At 33.2% G+C, this 17,695-nt stretch overlaps 2 protein-coding genes across 2 annotated transcripts; both read right to left on the bottom strand.

Moving 5' to 3' along the window:
- Nucleotides 1–1,736: 1,736 nt before the first annotated feature.
- On the bottom strand, nucleotides 1,737–6,219 carry LOC134726399 (tyrosinase-like protein). The gene is made up of 4 exons (XM_063590799.1): nucleotides 5,991–6,219; nucleotides 4,682–5,047; nucleotides 3,682–3,794; nucleotides 1,737–3,264 (listed from the first exon to the last, which is right to left on the bottom strand). The coding sequence occupies exons 1-4, from the start codon at nucleotides 5,997–5,999 to the stop codon at nucleotides 1,737–1,739; spliced, it is 2,016 nt and encodes a 671-aa protein (XP_063446869.1). The 5' UTR covers nucleotides 6,000–6,219.
- On the bottom strand, nucleotides 5,991–17,275 carry LOC134725078 (uncharacterized). The gene is made up of 6 exons (XM_063588595.1): nucleotides 17,160–17,275; nucleotides 14,303–14,485; nucleotides 13,505–13,564; nucleotides 12,827–13,057; nucleotides 12,283–12,540; nucleotides 5,991–6,056 (listed from the first exon to the last, which is right to left on the bottom strand). Exons 2-5 carry the CDS (start codon nucleotides 14,451–14,453, stop codon nucleotides 12,386–12,388), a joined length of 597 nt encoding a protein of 198 aa, XP_063444665.1. The 5' UTR covers nucleotides 14,454–14,485; nucleotides 17,160–17,275; the 3' UTR covers nucleotides 5,991–6,056; nucleotides 12,283–12,385.
- Nucleotides 17,276–17,695: the final 420 nt, after the last annotated feature.

The raw sequence follows: 17,695 nt of genomic DNA, 5'->3' as shown, positions 1-17,695 counted from the left end.
TTATCACATTTTAATTTAATAACGAAAAGGATCCAGATGTACCTATAACAATCTGATTTGTTATTTTAATCAAGGAGGTTAAATGACCTCCTTGTTTTAATAATAAAAAAAAAAAAATAATGTTGCAATATTTCAACAAAGAAAATAAGTGTATTTCATTTTGCAATTTTAATGAAAATAAAAACGGAAAATCAATTTACTTTCATAATAAATTTTAACGTTATTTTCATAAAACTATATTTTTTTGAAAATATCCTCGTAAGAAAGTGGAAGAAAGACTTCCTTTTAATTTCAGTATATTTTTTTTTAAATAGCCTGCTTTGTACATCTTCCCTAGACTCAGAATCTTAAATGAAGTGCTAGACTAAGTAATACTACTTTTATAGATTTTAGCTTTGACAAATCTCGTTTTCGAACATAAATCGCATTGTTTACATGAAATCTTATCTCAATGGTTTCAACGTTTGACTCTAATTCAAATAACTACGCCTATGTGTATCGTAAATATTAGCTGCCTGTACTTGCGTGCAAGGAAGACTCAGTATTCAAACGCTCATTTAATTTAGTAACATATCTCTATAGCAACTTTAAGATGCTAATGCTTATTCAACAGGTCAATTATTAAGCTATTGCGCATCATGTTATATGAAAGGTGGACATAGAAAAAAAAACAGATGTATTCCGAATAACATCCGGTGTTCCGAAAGACTACGGACATCGTCTAATATATACTGCGTGAGGGTTTACGACGCAATTACCACTTGTGTGAACGAGTAATTATATCTTGTGCACACGAGTTGTAATTTTATTTTTGCATGGCACTTCAGTGCTTCCTTAGTTTTATATAAATAAATATTTGTATCAATAAATTCCAATGATGAAGGAAAATAAAGTGAAATGCTTGGTGAGGTAAACAGTGAAATGAGACAGTAGTAGAAAGCCAAAACAAACACAAACAAAAAACAAAAAAAAACAAAAAAAACCAAATGGGATCTTTTAAATAAGGTCAATATAGTACGCGTTCAAAACCAAAAATGTGTCTTACGTATATGTCAAGCAAGCCAGAGTCAAGAAAAGTTCTGCATTATTAAAAATTAAACAATAAGAAAACTAAAATTCTTTTCGACATTAATTTAAACAAAAGGACGACTACTAAAAAGAAAAGTGAAAGATACAAAATGAACATCCAAACGTATAAGTCGAAAACAACCAGAATATGCCATAACAATGAAGGAAATACGAAAAAAATACAAATAAGAGCATACAAGACACTAAATAAAACACTACAGACTGAGCAACACGAACTTCACAAAAAACTGGCGGTTGTTTGAGGCCCTACGGCTAGTCCAATAGGGTTCCTGACTTCCAAGGCCCATCGACATTTAGTCTTTTGACAAATATTGTGTTTAACCACACATTTGAACAGTTTCCATTGACCATTTTGTAAGCATTGTTCAGGCTCATAACAAACATTGTTTTCAATAGATAACTCATATAAGTTGACTATTTTACTGTTTTGAAATACCATAAAGTATGTACCTTTCGACAACATGGTTCTATTTTCATAGTTTTAAGGCAAGAAGATAAGAAACTTACTAGTCGAATATCATTGTTTAATGTCACTTGATAGAAAACATCAGCTCCAAAATGGTATCATATAAAAAGTAAAACAAAAACATAAATTAGAGAGAAAAGAAATTGCTTTTGAATACCGAATTTCTTTGAAACTACATGTTTTAAAGCATGCATTTAAAGCTTAAAAAAGAGCTATCTGTTAACAAAGTGTTCATCAAATCAGTTTCAGTCAGTAGTCTTAATTCCTTGTAGTACATTTTAGGTGACGATTGGTTGACTTTTATAACCCCAGAGCAGTGATGGTAGATCGGTGGGTAAGATCCGGTAATAAGACATTGGGGCTGGCACAACTTCCCTCTAGAATCAAATACTCTAACATAAGCCTTTGTCTCCTTTAGAATAGGCGATTGAAAGGCTATATAGAAAGGTGTCATGGACATAATCGATCGTTCATCTAATACAATAGTGTCCACGTAATTACCGTTGTACGAGAAACCAGTTGTTTCAACAGTAACCGGAAAGGGAGATGTTTCAAATACTTTTCCTATTCCGTTGTTTGCAAAGTCTTCTGGGATCCGATTAACATTTGAAATATCATTTAATCTGGACGTTTGAGTTTTTTCAAAAATAATAGTAATCGGGGCAATAGCCCACTTGAAAAGGTTTGAATCGTCTGAGACCCCTTTTGAATCATACATAAATGACCGTCCTGTTAATACGTTTACTTGTCCATCATTACCACTTTTATAAACCGAGCTTGCTCTTTTCTTACGCCGACCACCTCCCCCGCCGCCTCCACCACCACCACCTCCTCCTCCTCCGCCGCCACCACCACCACCAGCTCCGCCACCACCACCGCCGCCACCACCACCATTTCCGCCACCGCCGCCACCACCACCTCCTCCGCCAGATCTGAAATCAAATATCGTAGCTTCAAATCGTTCCGCTGGTGGTATGACTAATGGTGTTTCTTTATAAATCGTTTTTTCAAGCATCATTTCGAAAAATTCACTTCTTGTTCTAGATTGACAACGATTGGTCGTTCTGTTGCATCTCAAATATTCTCTGTTGTCACAATACGGACAAGACGGTGGTTCGGCATACTCAATTATTTTCGCAAAATAACTGCTGTACCCTTCAATATTGCGTTTTGGTGGCCGTAAGTTGTCCATTATTCTATTCGGTTGGTGAAATCGATTTGTTGTTTCGGGATAATCTGTATATGGGTTTATTCCCAATCGTGCTTGTCGTTTCCTAAAGACTTCCCACAAATAATCGATATAACAATGATGCAAGAAAAAGATTGGATCTTGGGGACTAGTAGATGTTCCACTCATTTGACCACCTATCCATACATGTACGCTGTCATGATGCCTCTCCAGATTTTCTATGTTGCTAGTTGCAGTAGGACTTAAGATTTCTCTATTGTAACGCTTTTGGAATACGCTACGCAGTGCAGTGGCATTAATGAGTGAACTTCGTCTGGCTCCAATATTTCGCTGCAAATATCCTCCCCCTGGTGTTGTCCAGTTTGCAAATGGTCCATAGATGACTCGTCCAACCCCATTTCCAACAAACATGCTTGTAAAAAATACTGAATCAGTCGGGTCGTCCATTTCATGCTCTAAGTTTGAAGCCCAGTAAGGCAGTGTCACTCTTATATTTTTCTCTTTTAACGCATTCTCAAACCTGTAAATGTTAAATATTTGTAAAGTAAACAAGAATAAGTATTACTACGTTGAATGCTTGCAGTATTGTAAAAGATCGCCAATGTCCATTTGTAAACATACATGTACATAGTAAATATTAATTGACTTTTCTCTTTTTAAATCTTTATCTCATTTTAATGTTTAATCCATAAATGTGTTTACTGTATATGAATAGAAGCGTGACAGTCTGAATCTGAATAAAATTATTTTTGTTAAGTGAGATTTAAAAAAGAATTATTTAACTGAAAAATAGTTCTTCTTTAATTCCTAAAACACCAGACTGGATTCTTTTTTGTTTTTGTTTGTGTTGTTGTTGAAACTTAAGTCTAAGTTTATCGTCAATTTCTTCATAATTAGTATTTTCTTAGCCAATGAAACTTGATAATTCAGTACTTACAGTTCGAGATAGTATCTATGCCAACTAACAAAGTTTGGACCTCGGTGAGCTGATGGCAGTGCTAGTGTTTGGTGCATTAAGGCGAATACATCATACTTGTTTGGTGAGACAGACTGTAAATAAATAATAAGTACATGATTAACACCTGGTATCATATAATAGTAACACACCCTCCCACCACCACAACTACATCAAGGGTGACTAGGGAATAGCAATATGGTCACTTAGTCTAAAATGCTTGCCAAAAGTGGGGCGTCCGGTTGGTTGTGCGGAATGTAACAAGTTTGCAGCAACGTTCGGTCATAATAGGATGTTTAAATCGGTACCACGCTCTATACACGTTAATAACCCTTGCAACAACTCTTCTTGGGTCCGTAGATGATCTGTTGCAAGGCAATATATCTGTCCCTATCCATATACCCTCATTTTACAGTGGCAGTCCAAATCTCCCCGACCATCATCCCGGATTACGTCTATCACAAGACCTACCTATTGTATTTGTTGTTAACTTGTTCTCGTCCTGAACATGCATGATATATTTGCCACTGGACGTTAAGCTACCAACAATCAAGCATAATTGAACTGCAAGCTAAGGTCTTCAAAATATTTGGAAATCCAAAGTTAGATTATTTGAAATAAGATATGATATCGGGTTGCACAATAAAATGAATATAGATTTTTACATCGGTACCAGTGTGAGACGCTTCTGAGAAATGGGAAGATATCGGTTTGAACTAAAATTAAAAATTGCATTCGCTGATGTTTCTGGTTGTTTTTTTTGTGTATTATTTGTTTGTCCTTTTCTTTTTTAGCCATGTCGTTGAATGTTTATTTTCAATTTATGAGTCAGATATCTTTCGCCCCTCTTGAATGGTTTCATGAAGATGTTGCATGTTAACCAATAGTTTAGTTTCCATTTAAGTTCCAGGCGATACTGTTTACACCTTTCTCACTTCTACAAAGTGATAATATAATTTACAAAGATGTTCAAAACACTTACCTGATCACGTTTCAAAGCATTTATTGCATTAAAAAAGGCTCGGAGTTCGTAGCTACTCAGTGTGCGTATTTCACTCCTGCGTCGCTTGCGTGCTTGTCGCTTCATTCGACGATGAGATTTCATCCCAAGGGAATCAAACCATTTCAAAGCGGTTTCATCTAAAGTAAGAAAAGTCTTGGCTCCGTACGTTGTATTAAGAAAAGTTTGAAGACAGTCAGTTTGAATAGCGTATTCGTTTGATGCTGTCATTAAATGTTCATGTCTAGAGTAACAATCTTGTAGCAGTGGTGGTATTATATCTTCTTGTATTAAACCAAATACTGTCGACACAAGAATACCCAAACCAGCAATTATTTGTAGCATATTCTGAAAAAACAACATATAATTTATAATTGATAATTTGTTTATATGTTTAGGTTTCAACTAATGGTGCCTGATTTTCATTGATGAAAGTAAAACCACAAAAATACAAATTTAGAGGAAAATTCAAAAAGGAAAGTCCCTTATCAAATGGAAAAATCAGAAGCTCACACACATCAAACGAATTGATGGGAAATGACATGTGTTTCTTTGTATCATATTTATATTCCCTGTATATAGAACATTTATAATACTGTGTGTACATATAAATACAGAGTGACGTGATGTGGACGTGAATGAGACAACAATTCAAGGACACATTTTTGTGTCATCTATAGTTAGACTTCAGCTACATTTATATGCTGCCGGTCAAGATATGAACCATTTTCAGCATTATTTTTATAGTCACTCAATCATGATTCTCAAGTTAAGGTGATACCTAACAGCTTGAACTATATTAAATTGGCTCGTTTAATTTTCATAAAATTTTGACAAAATGTTTATTTAGACATTTGACACAAATATGAAAATTTCGAAAAATTTAAAACAACCGCTTTATTAGAAAAACTTCTTTGGTTATATAACAGTTGGACAAACACTTATTTTGATCATTGAAAAGATTAATATTTCCTAAACAACACACCGTGATTAAAACGTTTAGCTGAATTTTACAGTTATCTCCCTGTAGTATTAGGTACCACCTTAAACCAAACGTTAGTTTCATTTAGAAAATTGATGGAAAATACAAAAAAAAATATCAAATATTGATTAAGAAATATTCAATTTCAGCTCTTTTAAATATTAATACGATGATAAAACCTGTTATTTAGAATATACATGTACATGTAGTTATTAAAGAATTAAGAACGAAGAAAATTAATTACGCTAGTCTACTTTAACGCCACTTGAAGTTAAAAAAAAACAAATTACAGTAAAAAGAAAAACTTACAAACTGCATCTTGCATCCTGAATCCACACACAATATTCGGAAGAAATGACAAAAGAGAGTGTCTACCTGTAATTAATGAATTGTTTTTATAACAATCTCTTCAGTGTTACAGTAATACGTACAAATAAATTACATATCTAAGAACATGATTTAAGATATATTAACTGTAAGAAAAAGGGAAATTTGTTCTGAACTTTTCATAACTTAACCTTATGAATTGTCAAAATATTATATTAGATAATGTTTATCTTGTTTTAGGAACAGCATGTTTCTAGCAGCAACTATTCATATAAATCAACTTGACACAAGCTCGTCATCAACACAAGGATGTCCGGTCTTGTACATCGTATTCATACCACATTTACTTGTATGGTTCATGGAGCATTTTGTTGGATTTTTCTTAATCTTTTTTATTATGTTCACACCTACGGTGTGCTTAGTTTCTGAGAGTATAACAATCTCAGCTACAATAAGCGACTGAGCGCCTCGGTACTGGCATGAAAATCAAACTTTTGTTTATACAAAATTCAGAAAATGTTTTAAAATTGATAAATCATGTATCTTCCTTGTGTGCAGCCCTGGTTCCTTTTTCGGGCTTGGTTATACGTTTGGTCCTTTTTGGTTTAATCATTTCTTCAATGTCCATATGATTTGTTCTTGATTATTAAAAACTTAGTCTAGTAGTTTTAAAATTGATAAATCATGTGTATTCCTTGTGTGCAGCCCTGGTTCCTTTTTCGGGCTTGGTTATACGTTTAATCATTTCCTCACTGTCCTTATGATTTGTTCTGGATTATTAAATACTTAGTCTAGTAATTTGACATCAAACATCACCGTTCAATCAAACTTTACCTGTCAAATTGCATATATACTGCAGTTATATATCCATCGATTGGCTGATATACATGTAGGAGAACCCTTAGAAATCTAAAATGACTATTGCTTACTTCGGTGGTATTTTAAAAATCTAAAATATAATGCTTACTTCGGTGGTATTTTAAAAATCTAAAATATAATGCTTACTTCGGTGGTATTTTAGCACCAAGCAAAATAGTTACGTTCTAGAAATGCCTCACTTTCCTTTGTTGATATGGAGTTTTTGATTGATGACAGATCTTGATAGTTTCTGCTAAAAATCATTAACAGTCTTTCTACTTTCACGGTAATTCAGAGCATTAGATGTAGTATAGACAATGGTGTGTCGAAGACCTTAAACTATGTTAAACCCAAATTGTACATTTATTTACTGTTATAATGTATCAGTTTCATAACATTTGCTTGAGGCAAACTAAAGTTAGAGAACGGAAACGAAAATTTCTGCGATTTTTCCATTTGTAAAGGGGCATAACTCGAGAATGGTAAAAATGACCCTTTCAAATTAAAACTTAATCTCTGTTATGTTTTTAAGCAATACTCATAAGTTTCATATCATTTGCTTGAGGCAAACTAAAGAAAGAAAACGATAAAATTCGCATTTTTCCATTTATAAATGGTATAACTCTATTAAAATGGTAAAAGTGACGCTACCCAAATTAAAATATAATCTGTGTTATGTAGTTATGAGCTTTGTTTGTAAGTTTCATTTGGTTGAGGCAAACTAATGTTAGAGAACGGAATCTAATTTAGAACGTATATTTACAGACAGTCAAGGGTTAAGTTAACCTTAATGCCCCCTCCGCTACAGCAGTGGCATAAACAATAAAATGTTAAACTGAAGCCAATTGAAGGTGGACAAATAAAGGAACAAAACATAGATTTCATTAAAATGGTTAGAATAAGTCTTGTTGATAAATGTATAGTAAGTAAGTTTCAACATCTGTTTGTCTCTGGTGACTATTGGTTTAATTTGAAATCATAATAACACATCTTCTTATTTATAGTATAGTATAAAAAATTAAAAAAGGAAAAAGAATGGCCAACATAGATACAATTATCTTGTCTTAGGATAGGATAAATCCTACTTTGTAAAGGACTACTCTGATTCAAACAAACAATTTCTGAAACTGACATTGTCAAGATGCTTAATTTTTTGAATGTCAACTTATTTATTACGTTCAAAGGACGTGTTTTTCAAAAGACTGTCGGCATTCCAACGGGAACCAATTGTGACCCTCTTCTTGCTGACTTGTTTCTTTGTCCTTTTGAGGCTGACTTCATACAAGAACTTCTTATGAAGACAAATAAGAAGTTAGCAATATCCTTTAACCTTACTTTCCGCTATATAGATGATGTTCTCTCACTAAATAATTCAAAATTTGGTGACTACAATGTATGTTGAACGCATCTGTCCCATCGAACTAGAGATAAAGGATACTACAGATACAGTTAAGTCGGCCTAATTTCTTGACTTATATCTAGAAATTGACATCGACTGTTGGTTGAAAACAAAACTTTACAACAAAAAAGATGATTTCAGCTTTCCAATTGTGAAATTTCCATTTCTTAGTAGCCATTCTTCAACAGCACCTGCATACGGTGTATAATATATCTCCCAATTGATACAATATACCCGTGCTTGTATTTCCTATTATGATTTTCTTGATAGAGGGTTGCTGCTCACAAGGAAGCTTTTAAAGCAAGAGTTCTAAATGGCGAAGTTGAAATCATCCCTTTGTATATTTAAGGACGCCATCACGAGTTGGTTGACCGCTATGGAATAACCGTTTCCATATGATATCGGATATGTTCCTTACGTCGTACAACAAATGGAAGTTGTTAACGACCTTGACTGGCTATAAAGCTCTTGCACGGTCGGCTAACTACAATTTCCTTCCCTTTCATGAATATGACCAACCGAATTCGATTATTTACCAGATTTGTTATAACATGAGCAACACGATGGGTGCAACATGTGGTGCAGGACCTGCTTACCCTTCCGGAGCACTTGAGAATCCCCTTAGTTTTAGGTGGGGTTCGTGTTGCTTATTCTTTAGTTTTCTATGTTGTGTCATGTGTACTATTGTTTGTCTTTTTGATTTTTAGCCATGGCGTTGTCAGTTTATTTTCAACAAAATATTTTATTGATAAAATAAATTTACTAAAAGGTTATCTGTTATCCTGGATTTGATCAGCGAATGAGGCTTATTTACAATTTGTTACTTATCATGAGCAACAAGATGGATGTCAAGTGTGGGGCGGGATTAATTTTATTAATTTTTTTAACACTTCGAGAGCGTGTTAGACCGATACCCTTCTTTATCCCTCCAATGTTTTAGTTGGTTTTTTTGTGAGAAGGTTTTGTTTCCCTTTTGTGTTTTTGAGAGTGCTGTTTTTTCAGTCTTCGTATATTTTTCATTGTTCTTTTTTTTTTTGCTATATCGTTTTCGGTTTTGTTTTGCGACATATTTGCCTTTTTGTAACTTCTGTATCTTTTTTTAAAGTTTATGTACTCACTTAAAAAGTCTTTGTAAATGAACTTTAATTTACTTCGCAAAAAAAGCAATCCGGGACTTCTGAAAATGAATGTCTATATTAAATGAGCATTCGTTGAGGACTTGCTGTCTCACGTTTCTTTGTGTTGATATTACCTTAACATACTACATTCTCAACCTCTTATTTTATATCTAATATTTTGCCTCATTTGAAACAAAAATAAAACGTGATCATTACGTTTTTCCAATGACATTAAATCGGAAAAACCGAAAAGGATTGAATATTATAGATAAACGAAAATTTTCAATTGAAAATATATAACTTTTTATATACGTTACGTAATTGACTTGCACATATACATGAATGACACTACATTAAATTTACCTATGATTCTGTAATCGTGTTTTGTTTGCATATGAAATATTAATGAGTCCGGTCGTTTGGAGTGGTGAATGAACTTTGTAAAGGAAATAATCAAAACAAGCAGCTGTTTTGTATATTCGTATTATTGTAGACTTTTTAAAAATAATTATAAATCTGCTGTAACGAACTTTTGACAAGGTGTAATTTAACAATGTCAAAAATGTGCAAAATAAGGGGAAAGTTTTTGGGTTTTTTTTAAGTTTGATATACGCGGTTTTTTTTTCAAAAATAGACAAGTGCTCCATAGTTACCGTCGGTAGAGTTTTGCTGATTGTTGAAGACCGTACGTTGACCAACGTTTTTTTTCATTTCCTTGTATTTTGATATTTGATAATATATAGTGTACTGTTGATAGCAAACCACATGCCCTTTTTGTGTATATCATTTAAAACAATAATTATCGAAGACATGCCATCGATGAAGATCAAGTCACTAAAGAACAATGACTACGTGATTAAGGCCGTGCGATACAGTTTTGATCCCACGTAGAATTTTGATTATTAATGTTTGTATTTCAATATTTCGGAGTTTTGAATGACGTTCATCATCACTGAACTAGTACACATTTTTAGGGGTCTGCTGAAGGACGCCTCCGGGTGCGAGAGTCTCTCGCTGTGTTAAAGACCAATTGGTGTCCTTCAGCTGTTTTCTGCTCAAAGGTCGGGTTGTTGTCTTTTTGCAATTGCCCCGCTTCCATTATTAATTATATCTTTACTTATTTAAATTATTTAACATCTTGACACAGCCCAACATTGAAACAAGACAAATGTGGGCATAATATTATTATATAATTCCATACATTTTAGGAATAAGTTTAGTACTTCCATAAAGATGAAAAGTAATGCGATTTCTAATTGATATGTGTAGTAAGAGGTGAACATTTTAAAAGTACATTGGAAGGGAACAGAAAGATTTTACATTTCAACTGATGTAATGATTTAGGTTTTCTAGGAACGTAAATGTTTTGTGGAATTTAAAAGCATGAAACATTCAATACTGGAGGTTTCACAAACAGTTGTGTTAAACATACATTTTAATGTTTTACAAGCTAATATAATAATAGACTGACGTTATTTTTATTTTCTAGGTGATGAAGCAAACAAAATATCTACATGCATACAATGTTATACATATTAATGCGAGTGATAAATGGTGGATAAAATCTAACGTCATAATTTCTATAAAGTACATTAATAATTTCATTTAGTATACCTAGCAGTACAAATGATAAGGTAAGCACAATATGTACGTACATGTACAAAATGTTATTAAACAGTGTGTGATTAATGAAGAATAGTATCTAACGTCTACATCTATCACAATGTTAAACAGTACAAAATAAGCAAATCATAATACAAATGTATATATATTCATGCAAGAATTTTATCAGCACTTTAAGGTTGATTTACTGTTAGTAGTTTATCACAGAAAGCCAGCACATCCAAGAATACAGCTTAACAATGAAACTTTCACCAATCATTGAGAAAGAATAGAAAAGTTAGTAAAAAATGAAAAAAAAAGATGTAAAATTAATATATACATTATGACCCAATACTGTTACAAATGAGAGAGAAATGTTCATGATTTGTCCAACGTCTTTTTGTTTAGCCCTCCCTTCCCTCCTATTCATCTGTGCCACCCCACCTGTTATGGCTTATTTGTTTTTCAATATTGAAATTCCCGAACTATGATTACACGTATTGCTTATATCCATGTCCTGTCTTATTGACAATTCCCCCCGCCCCCATATTTCCATAGTTTCGTACATAATCAGCGTATTCTTTATTAAATTGTAAAAGAAATAGTAATGCGTTTGTTCTCATATTCACCAATGACCAACCATTTGCAAATGTATTGTTATAATTTTTGTACAAGCTTATATAAGCATGTGTTTACATTGTTTAGCCTTTCAAACTTTTCTTTGTCTTTTTATCTAATGTTTCATTAAATTTTCTATAATTATTCATTTATTAACTCCGGGTTTAATGAGCAATTACCATTATTTGTCTCATTCTCTAAGGACGCGTCCGTTTTGTGGTGTGGAAGAATACATAAATACCAAAATAAGCGCTACAAGAATATAAGTTTAAGTTGATGACTCGTGTTGAAAGAATATTACGCTCACTTGAAGTTGAACACCCTTTGACTATTATTTGGATCAGGGGTGACTAATTGCAACATTCATTTCTGTTTCTGGTTAAAGTTAAAATTTCCCGCCTTCTATACGGCATCCCCTCGGCTTGCATGTAATATACAAAATGTATTTTTGAATTTGATATTTTTCTCGATATGCATTAAACATTTGCCATTAAACTTTAAGCAAAAAGGAATATTTGTTAGCATAGAGAGAAATGATTATAATTAATCATGCTTCTCCTATAAGAGACGTTTTAGATGTTAATACCTACCGCATATATGTGTACATGTTTGTACATGCAGAAAGGGGCATTTCATATATATCTGAACAGATGAATTATATGCAACCATGCAAAATTACCCTTTCTGATTCTGATATTCTTTTATGAGCTCGTCACGTTATTTCATTGATTGGTGAAAGTTCCATTCCTCCACAAAGCAGTATACCTGTTTAGTATGACATTTTATGTTGTGGTCGGATCAAATCTACATCCACTTAAACACAATGAAGGGTCGTCTTTCCTTGCATTGGGTATCTGTTTAAGTTGGTCAAATCCACATTCACCATTCACAACAAGTACCTCCTTTAACTTTTCTTCGTGGCTATTTGTTTCCTGTTCTAATTTAAAAATACAAACACAAAAATTCAAATTATATGGCAATCTTGAAGACTTATATGAAGCATATATTTTATTATTCAAGAAACTAAAGATCAGAGAATTTTTCAGAGAATCCTTACATTATTTATACATAATATTATACATCCTTTAGGCCTTTACAGCTTTAAAAAATATTATTTGATGCTTTTAATGCAAGCAAACGGAAATGTTTTATAGGGCCATTTCTTTACCAGGTGCATACATGTATATGCTATTTAATAAATTTAGACTTTAAGTTTGCCATACCTTTTTGATCACACATTAACGGTTGTTTCATATTTATCTCAAGGTTTTTATCCATAACAGGAATTACTTTGCCAGTGCCTTTTTCTTTTTGAATGGCATATATATTCCGAATAAAGTCAGGCAACAATTGGAACTTGCAGAGAAGACAAAATGCTACGCCAGTCACGATAATGCAAGTTAGAATTGATTCAATCAAGAGATGATGTTCTTCTGGTAACCATCTGGAACCATCTAAAATATCCAATTGTCATTATACATACATGGAAGACTTAAAAGGGGGATTAAAATGCCCTGGACCCGCAGCCTGGTAGTCTTTTTAAGAGATTGTATCCCAAACGATCGCGAGTTATAGTTTATATTTCACAAATTTGCCACTGACTGTAAAGGAAGTCATGTTTTATAAATGATTTTTTTTTTGCTAAACGATCGACATTCGCTACAATAGGTCGATGTTATAATACTACTCTCTCACAAAAGAAACACGACTCTAAATAGCCTCTATCGCTCACCTGGCATATCAACGCAATGCTTTAAGATTATATGTGCTGGACAGTTCAATAAATTACACAAATTACATGTTGGTGATAATTTGTAATGCTTTGTAATAGATAAGTAGCAACATTTCCAATGAAGCCACATTTGATGGATGACAATTCAATGTATATCATATTTACTAACCTGAAGTGGAACAGTTCAGTATTGTTCTATCAGTTTCCGAAATATTTTTTGTCAATGTGTCTGCAAAAAAACATTGTTTACAATTATAACAATTGCCATAAAAAAAACGGTTTGTCTTTCCTTTCATGTTGTATATACATGTAAAGAACTTTTAAAATTTTAAAACCGAAAAGGTTTGATTTAATTTAGATTGTTATAAGTTTAAAGAGCAACATACTTGTATTTCATTTGTCATAAATGTACATGTACATTGCTTTCTTAGTCTTAGCTGTTGAGATTGATTTGGAGTGCAACATATTTAATAAGAATAAAATTTAATAACATTCCCTTGATTTGTGTTGGATGTTGTTACAGAAGGTAACAATTGAAAGCTGAGCTACACAGTACCAATAAAAGAAACATAATTAATCATCCACCAGTAGCCGAACCATCATCCAAGATGGCCGCCAGCAGGGAACTTGGTTTAACATAGCCTGTAATTATGGTCAACTATATAAGTAGACCATAATGCTATTTTTCCGAATATGAACAGCAAATAGATTAAAACCTAAAGACTATATATTCGAAATAAATAAAAATGCTACGACCTGATATATATATAAGAGGCGTTTCTCATTGTTGAAGCTGTATGGTGATTTTTAATTGCTAACACCCACTTCATCTTTAGTTGATTAGTTGTATCATTGACAATCATTGTACATGTCCTTATGTTATCTAGTATTTACTTTTCATTACAGACAGTGGTAAAATATATGTGTATCTGTACACATATGCAATTTGTTAAATTTAATTACGTACCCAAACAGTACTCGGAACAGTTTGAAATGTGTCTGTTGTTTTTAAAACAATCCTCTGCAAAGTCGATACAACTTCTACATCTCTGAGACTGCTCCTCGCAAAACTGCAATCCCTGTTGGCACATGTCCGAGAAACATGAAAATGATGCCATTGTTTCACCGTGTATAGTTTAAACACTGAAATCTGTAAAGAAAATATTAATATGATATTCATTAAAGAAAATGTAACAGGATAAGTATTCGGTGTAATTGACTGCTTGAATGATAACACTTTGTTAAAACAAGGTGATTGTGTTTTAATTATTTGCTGCTTTTAATTTATCAAGCAATGGATGTGTAAATAGAATATATAAAACCAAATATGATAATGTTATGAATGTCCCGTATTATTTGTTGACCTTGACCCCGATCGATCATTCAAGATGGCCACAGGCGGGACCCTATGGGAAATACATACACTTACCATCTTTTAGAGAACCGCTGAATGGAATGAAAGCAAACATGGCATGAATGTTCCTTCCAAGGCATGGGAAGGGGGAGGAAGGGTCCTGATCCCGAAATCCCGGTTCGAAAAAGGCATTCCCGGATCCAGAAAGAATTAATCCCTAAATCCCAAGCTTAAATAAACCCGATCTCGGAGTCCCGATAAAGGTCCCCCCTCGATGTTGTTTGCTATTTCGTCGAGTTTTCATTTTCATCTGTATTAGTGTTGAGCTCTACCTAATGTTCTTCACGTCAAAACGGTCAAGTGATTTCATGGGAGTTATATTACGAATTTAAAAATTTGCAGGTTCGCCTGTTATATTGAAATATATGATAAATAGATAGAAACTTTTAATAGCAAACATTACTAGCAAGACAAGATCTATTGATTTTCATAGTTCTGTATCCCCCTTAAATGCCGTCTATATCAAAAAATCTTTCTGTTTCCGTTCCGTTTTCCGTTTAGCAACACCCCTTTTACAGAACCAATAAATGGAATTGAACCAAACATGATACTAAATCCCTAATGGGAAGGATTATGCCTGATGTTCATATGATGAAATCATAATCTTTCAGTCAGTTTAATTGAAGTCTGGAGCTGTCATGTCAGTTAACTGCTAGTAGTCGGTTGTTATTTATGTATTATTGCCATTTTGTTTATTTTCTTTGGTTACATCTTCTGACATCAGATTCGGACTTCTCATGAACTGTATTTTAATGTGCGTATTGTCATACGTTTACTTTTCTACATGGGCTAGAGGTATAGGGGGAAGGTTGAGATCTCACAAACATGTTGAACCCCGCCGCATTTTTGCGCCTGTCCCAAGTCAGGAGCCTCTGGCCTTTGTTAGTCTTGTATTATTTTAATTTTAGTTTCTTGTGTACAATTTGGAAATTAGTATGGCTTTCATTATCACTGATCTTGTATATATTTGTTTAGGGGCCAGCTGAAGGACGCCTCCGGGTGCGGGAATTTCTCGCTTCATTGAAGACCTGTTGGTGACCTTCTGCTGTTGTTTTTCTATGGTCGGGTTGTTGTCTCTTTGACACATTCCCCATTTACATCCTCAATTTTATGACATAAATGTTCCTTATGAGGTGCTGACCGGGTGTTGTTACATTGAGGCCGATCCATCATCCAAGATGGCCGACAGTGGCGGACTCAGTTTAACATAGGACCCTAAGGGAAATACATACAAATGTCTTATTTTTAAGAACCGCTGGACGGAATGAAACCAAACATGGCAAATATGTTTCTTTCGCTTTTTCACGGGGTGCTAATGAAGTGTTACAACTTTGTTGCTGAATAACTGTTCAAATAGATAAAGGAAGATTCGGTGTGAGTGCCAATGAGACAACTTTCCATCCAAATAACAATTAAAAAAAAGTAAACCATTATAGGTCAATGTACGGCTGATATTAAATTACGGGATCAATATTGAACCAAATTTGGCCGCAATCATTTTTGGGGTATTTGGTATGATTTTTATATATTTTTCCATGATTTCCAAAACGAAAAAAGATACACACACTCAGGCTCTTGAGATTCGCTTGTTTGTTATTGGTTTTGTTTTGTACACTTTTGAGATGTTGATATAAAATATATATTCATCTTCAAATCTTCAAGTTGTATAGTTAACACTTCTCCATTAAAGCCTGGGCATGATATATTAGTTTTTTATAAGTATATGTTTGAATGGTTTTAATCTAGTAATTTTGGGGCCCTTTATAGCTATTTGTTCGGTGTGAGCCAAGGCTGCGCGTTGAAGACCGTACATTGACCTTTTAATGGTTGCATTGACTTTTTTTTTAAATTTTATTTGGATGGAGAGTTGTCTCATTGGCACTCACACCACATCTTCCTATATCTAAGTTAGTTTTTGATTAGTATATATTACAAATGTAGTATATTAGTCCCTGATTAAATGTTGACATGTTTTAAATACCCATTTGTTTGACAATCTAAAAATAAGAACTGGAATTGCAGCATTTATAAATAATTAAATAAGAAAGTCCCTTTACTAAATTTAGAAATTTACCCGGGGTTTTCACAGGTATATATAATAGATTAATTGACGTCAATGTATATTTATGTTGACAGCAAATAACTGCAAAGTAAATAAAACAAATAAACAAATGCACTCATTCATTAATGGAAATTAAAAAAACAAATTAAATATATATAATTATAAACATCGCCAAACGTATTTACATTATTTTTTCTTTATCGTATTTTTAAGTAACGGAAATGATGTACCTTTAACAAAATGAAAATACAAAGTATCCATTATATGTGCAGGTTATTTACATAGTAATGAAATAGAAATGAAACAGTGAATTGATTAATAACTAATAAAACTGATATTTATACTTACGATATTGGGTTATGGCGCTCCGAACTCTGAATTGGAAATGAAAGTTTTGTAGATTACGTAAGCCTCAGCCTGGAAGTTAACTCAATCACAGTGTTACACGTCTCCTCGATGTTGGCAAATAACTTTGGTACTGTGCCAAAATCAATGAAATCTTACTAAAATTAGACAAAATTGTAACTTGTACTGTAATTCCGTTCTATCACTGATAGGGGTCGAAACCATAGTATAGTAGTAAAATGCATAGTTAGGGAGAGTAACATTTTAACTTTAATGGGAGTGGGCTGTAAAAAATTAACAGAAAAGGGATCCATCAAAAAAGAAATAATATGATATTAAAATACAATGTATAACCCAAAAAAAATAATTAAAACTCAAAAAAGTTTAACCATGCAAGAATTAAAGAACCGACTTTGCTTATTGTAATTGTAAAAATTTGCGAAATCTGGGTTAGGATGGAAATGATTTTATAAATATTGATGTGCTTTATCTGCAACAAAAATGTCAAATATAGTACCATTCAATATTTCTACACAAGC

This window comes from Mytilus trossulus, chromosome 7, assembly GCF_036588685.1.
Source record: "Mytilus trossulus isolate FHL-02 chromosome 7, PNRI_Mtr1.1.1.hap1, whole genome shotgun sequence".
NCBI lineage: Eukaryota > Metazoa > Mollusca > Bivalvia > Mytilida > Mytilidae > Mytilus > Mytilus trossulus.
Note: the sequence above shows the minus strand (reverse complement) of the source record. Positions and strands in the feature narration are given on the sequence as shown.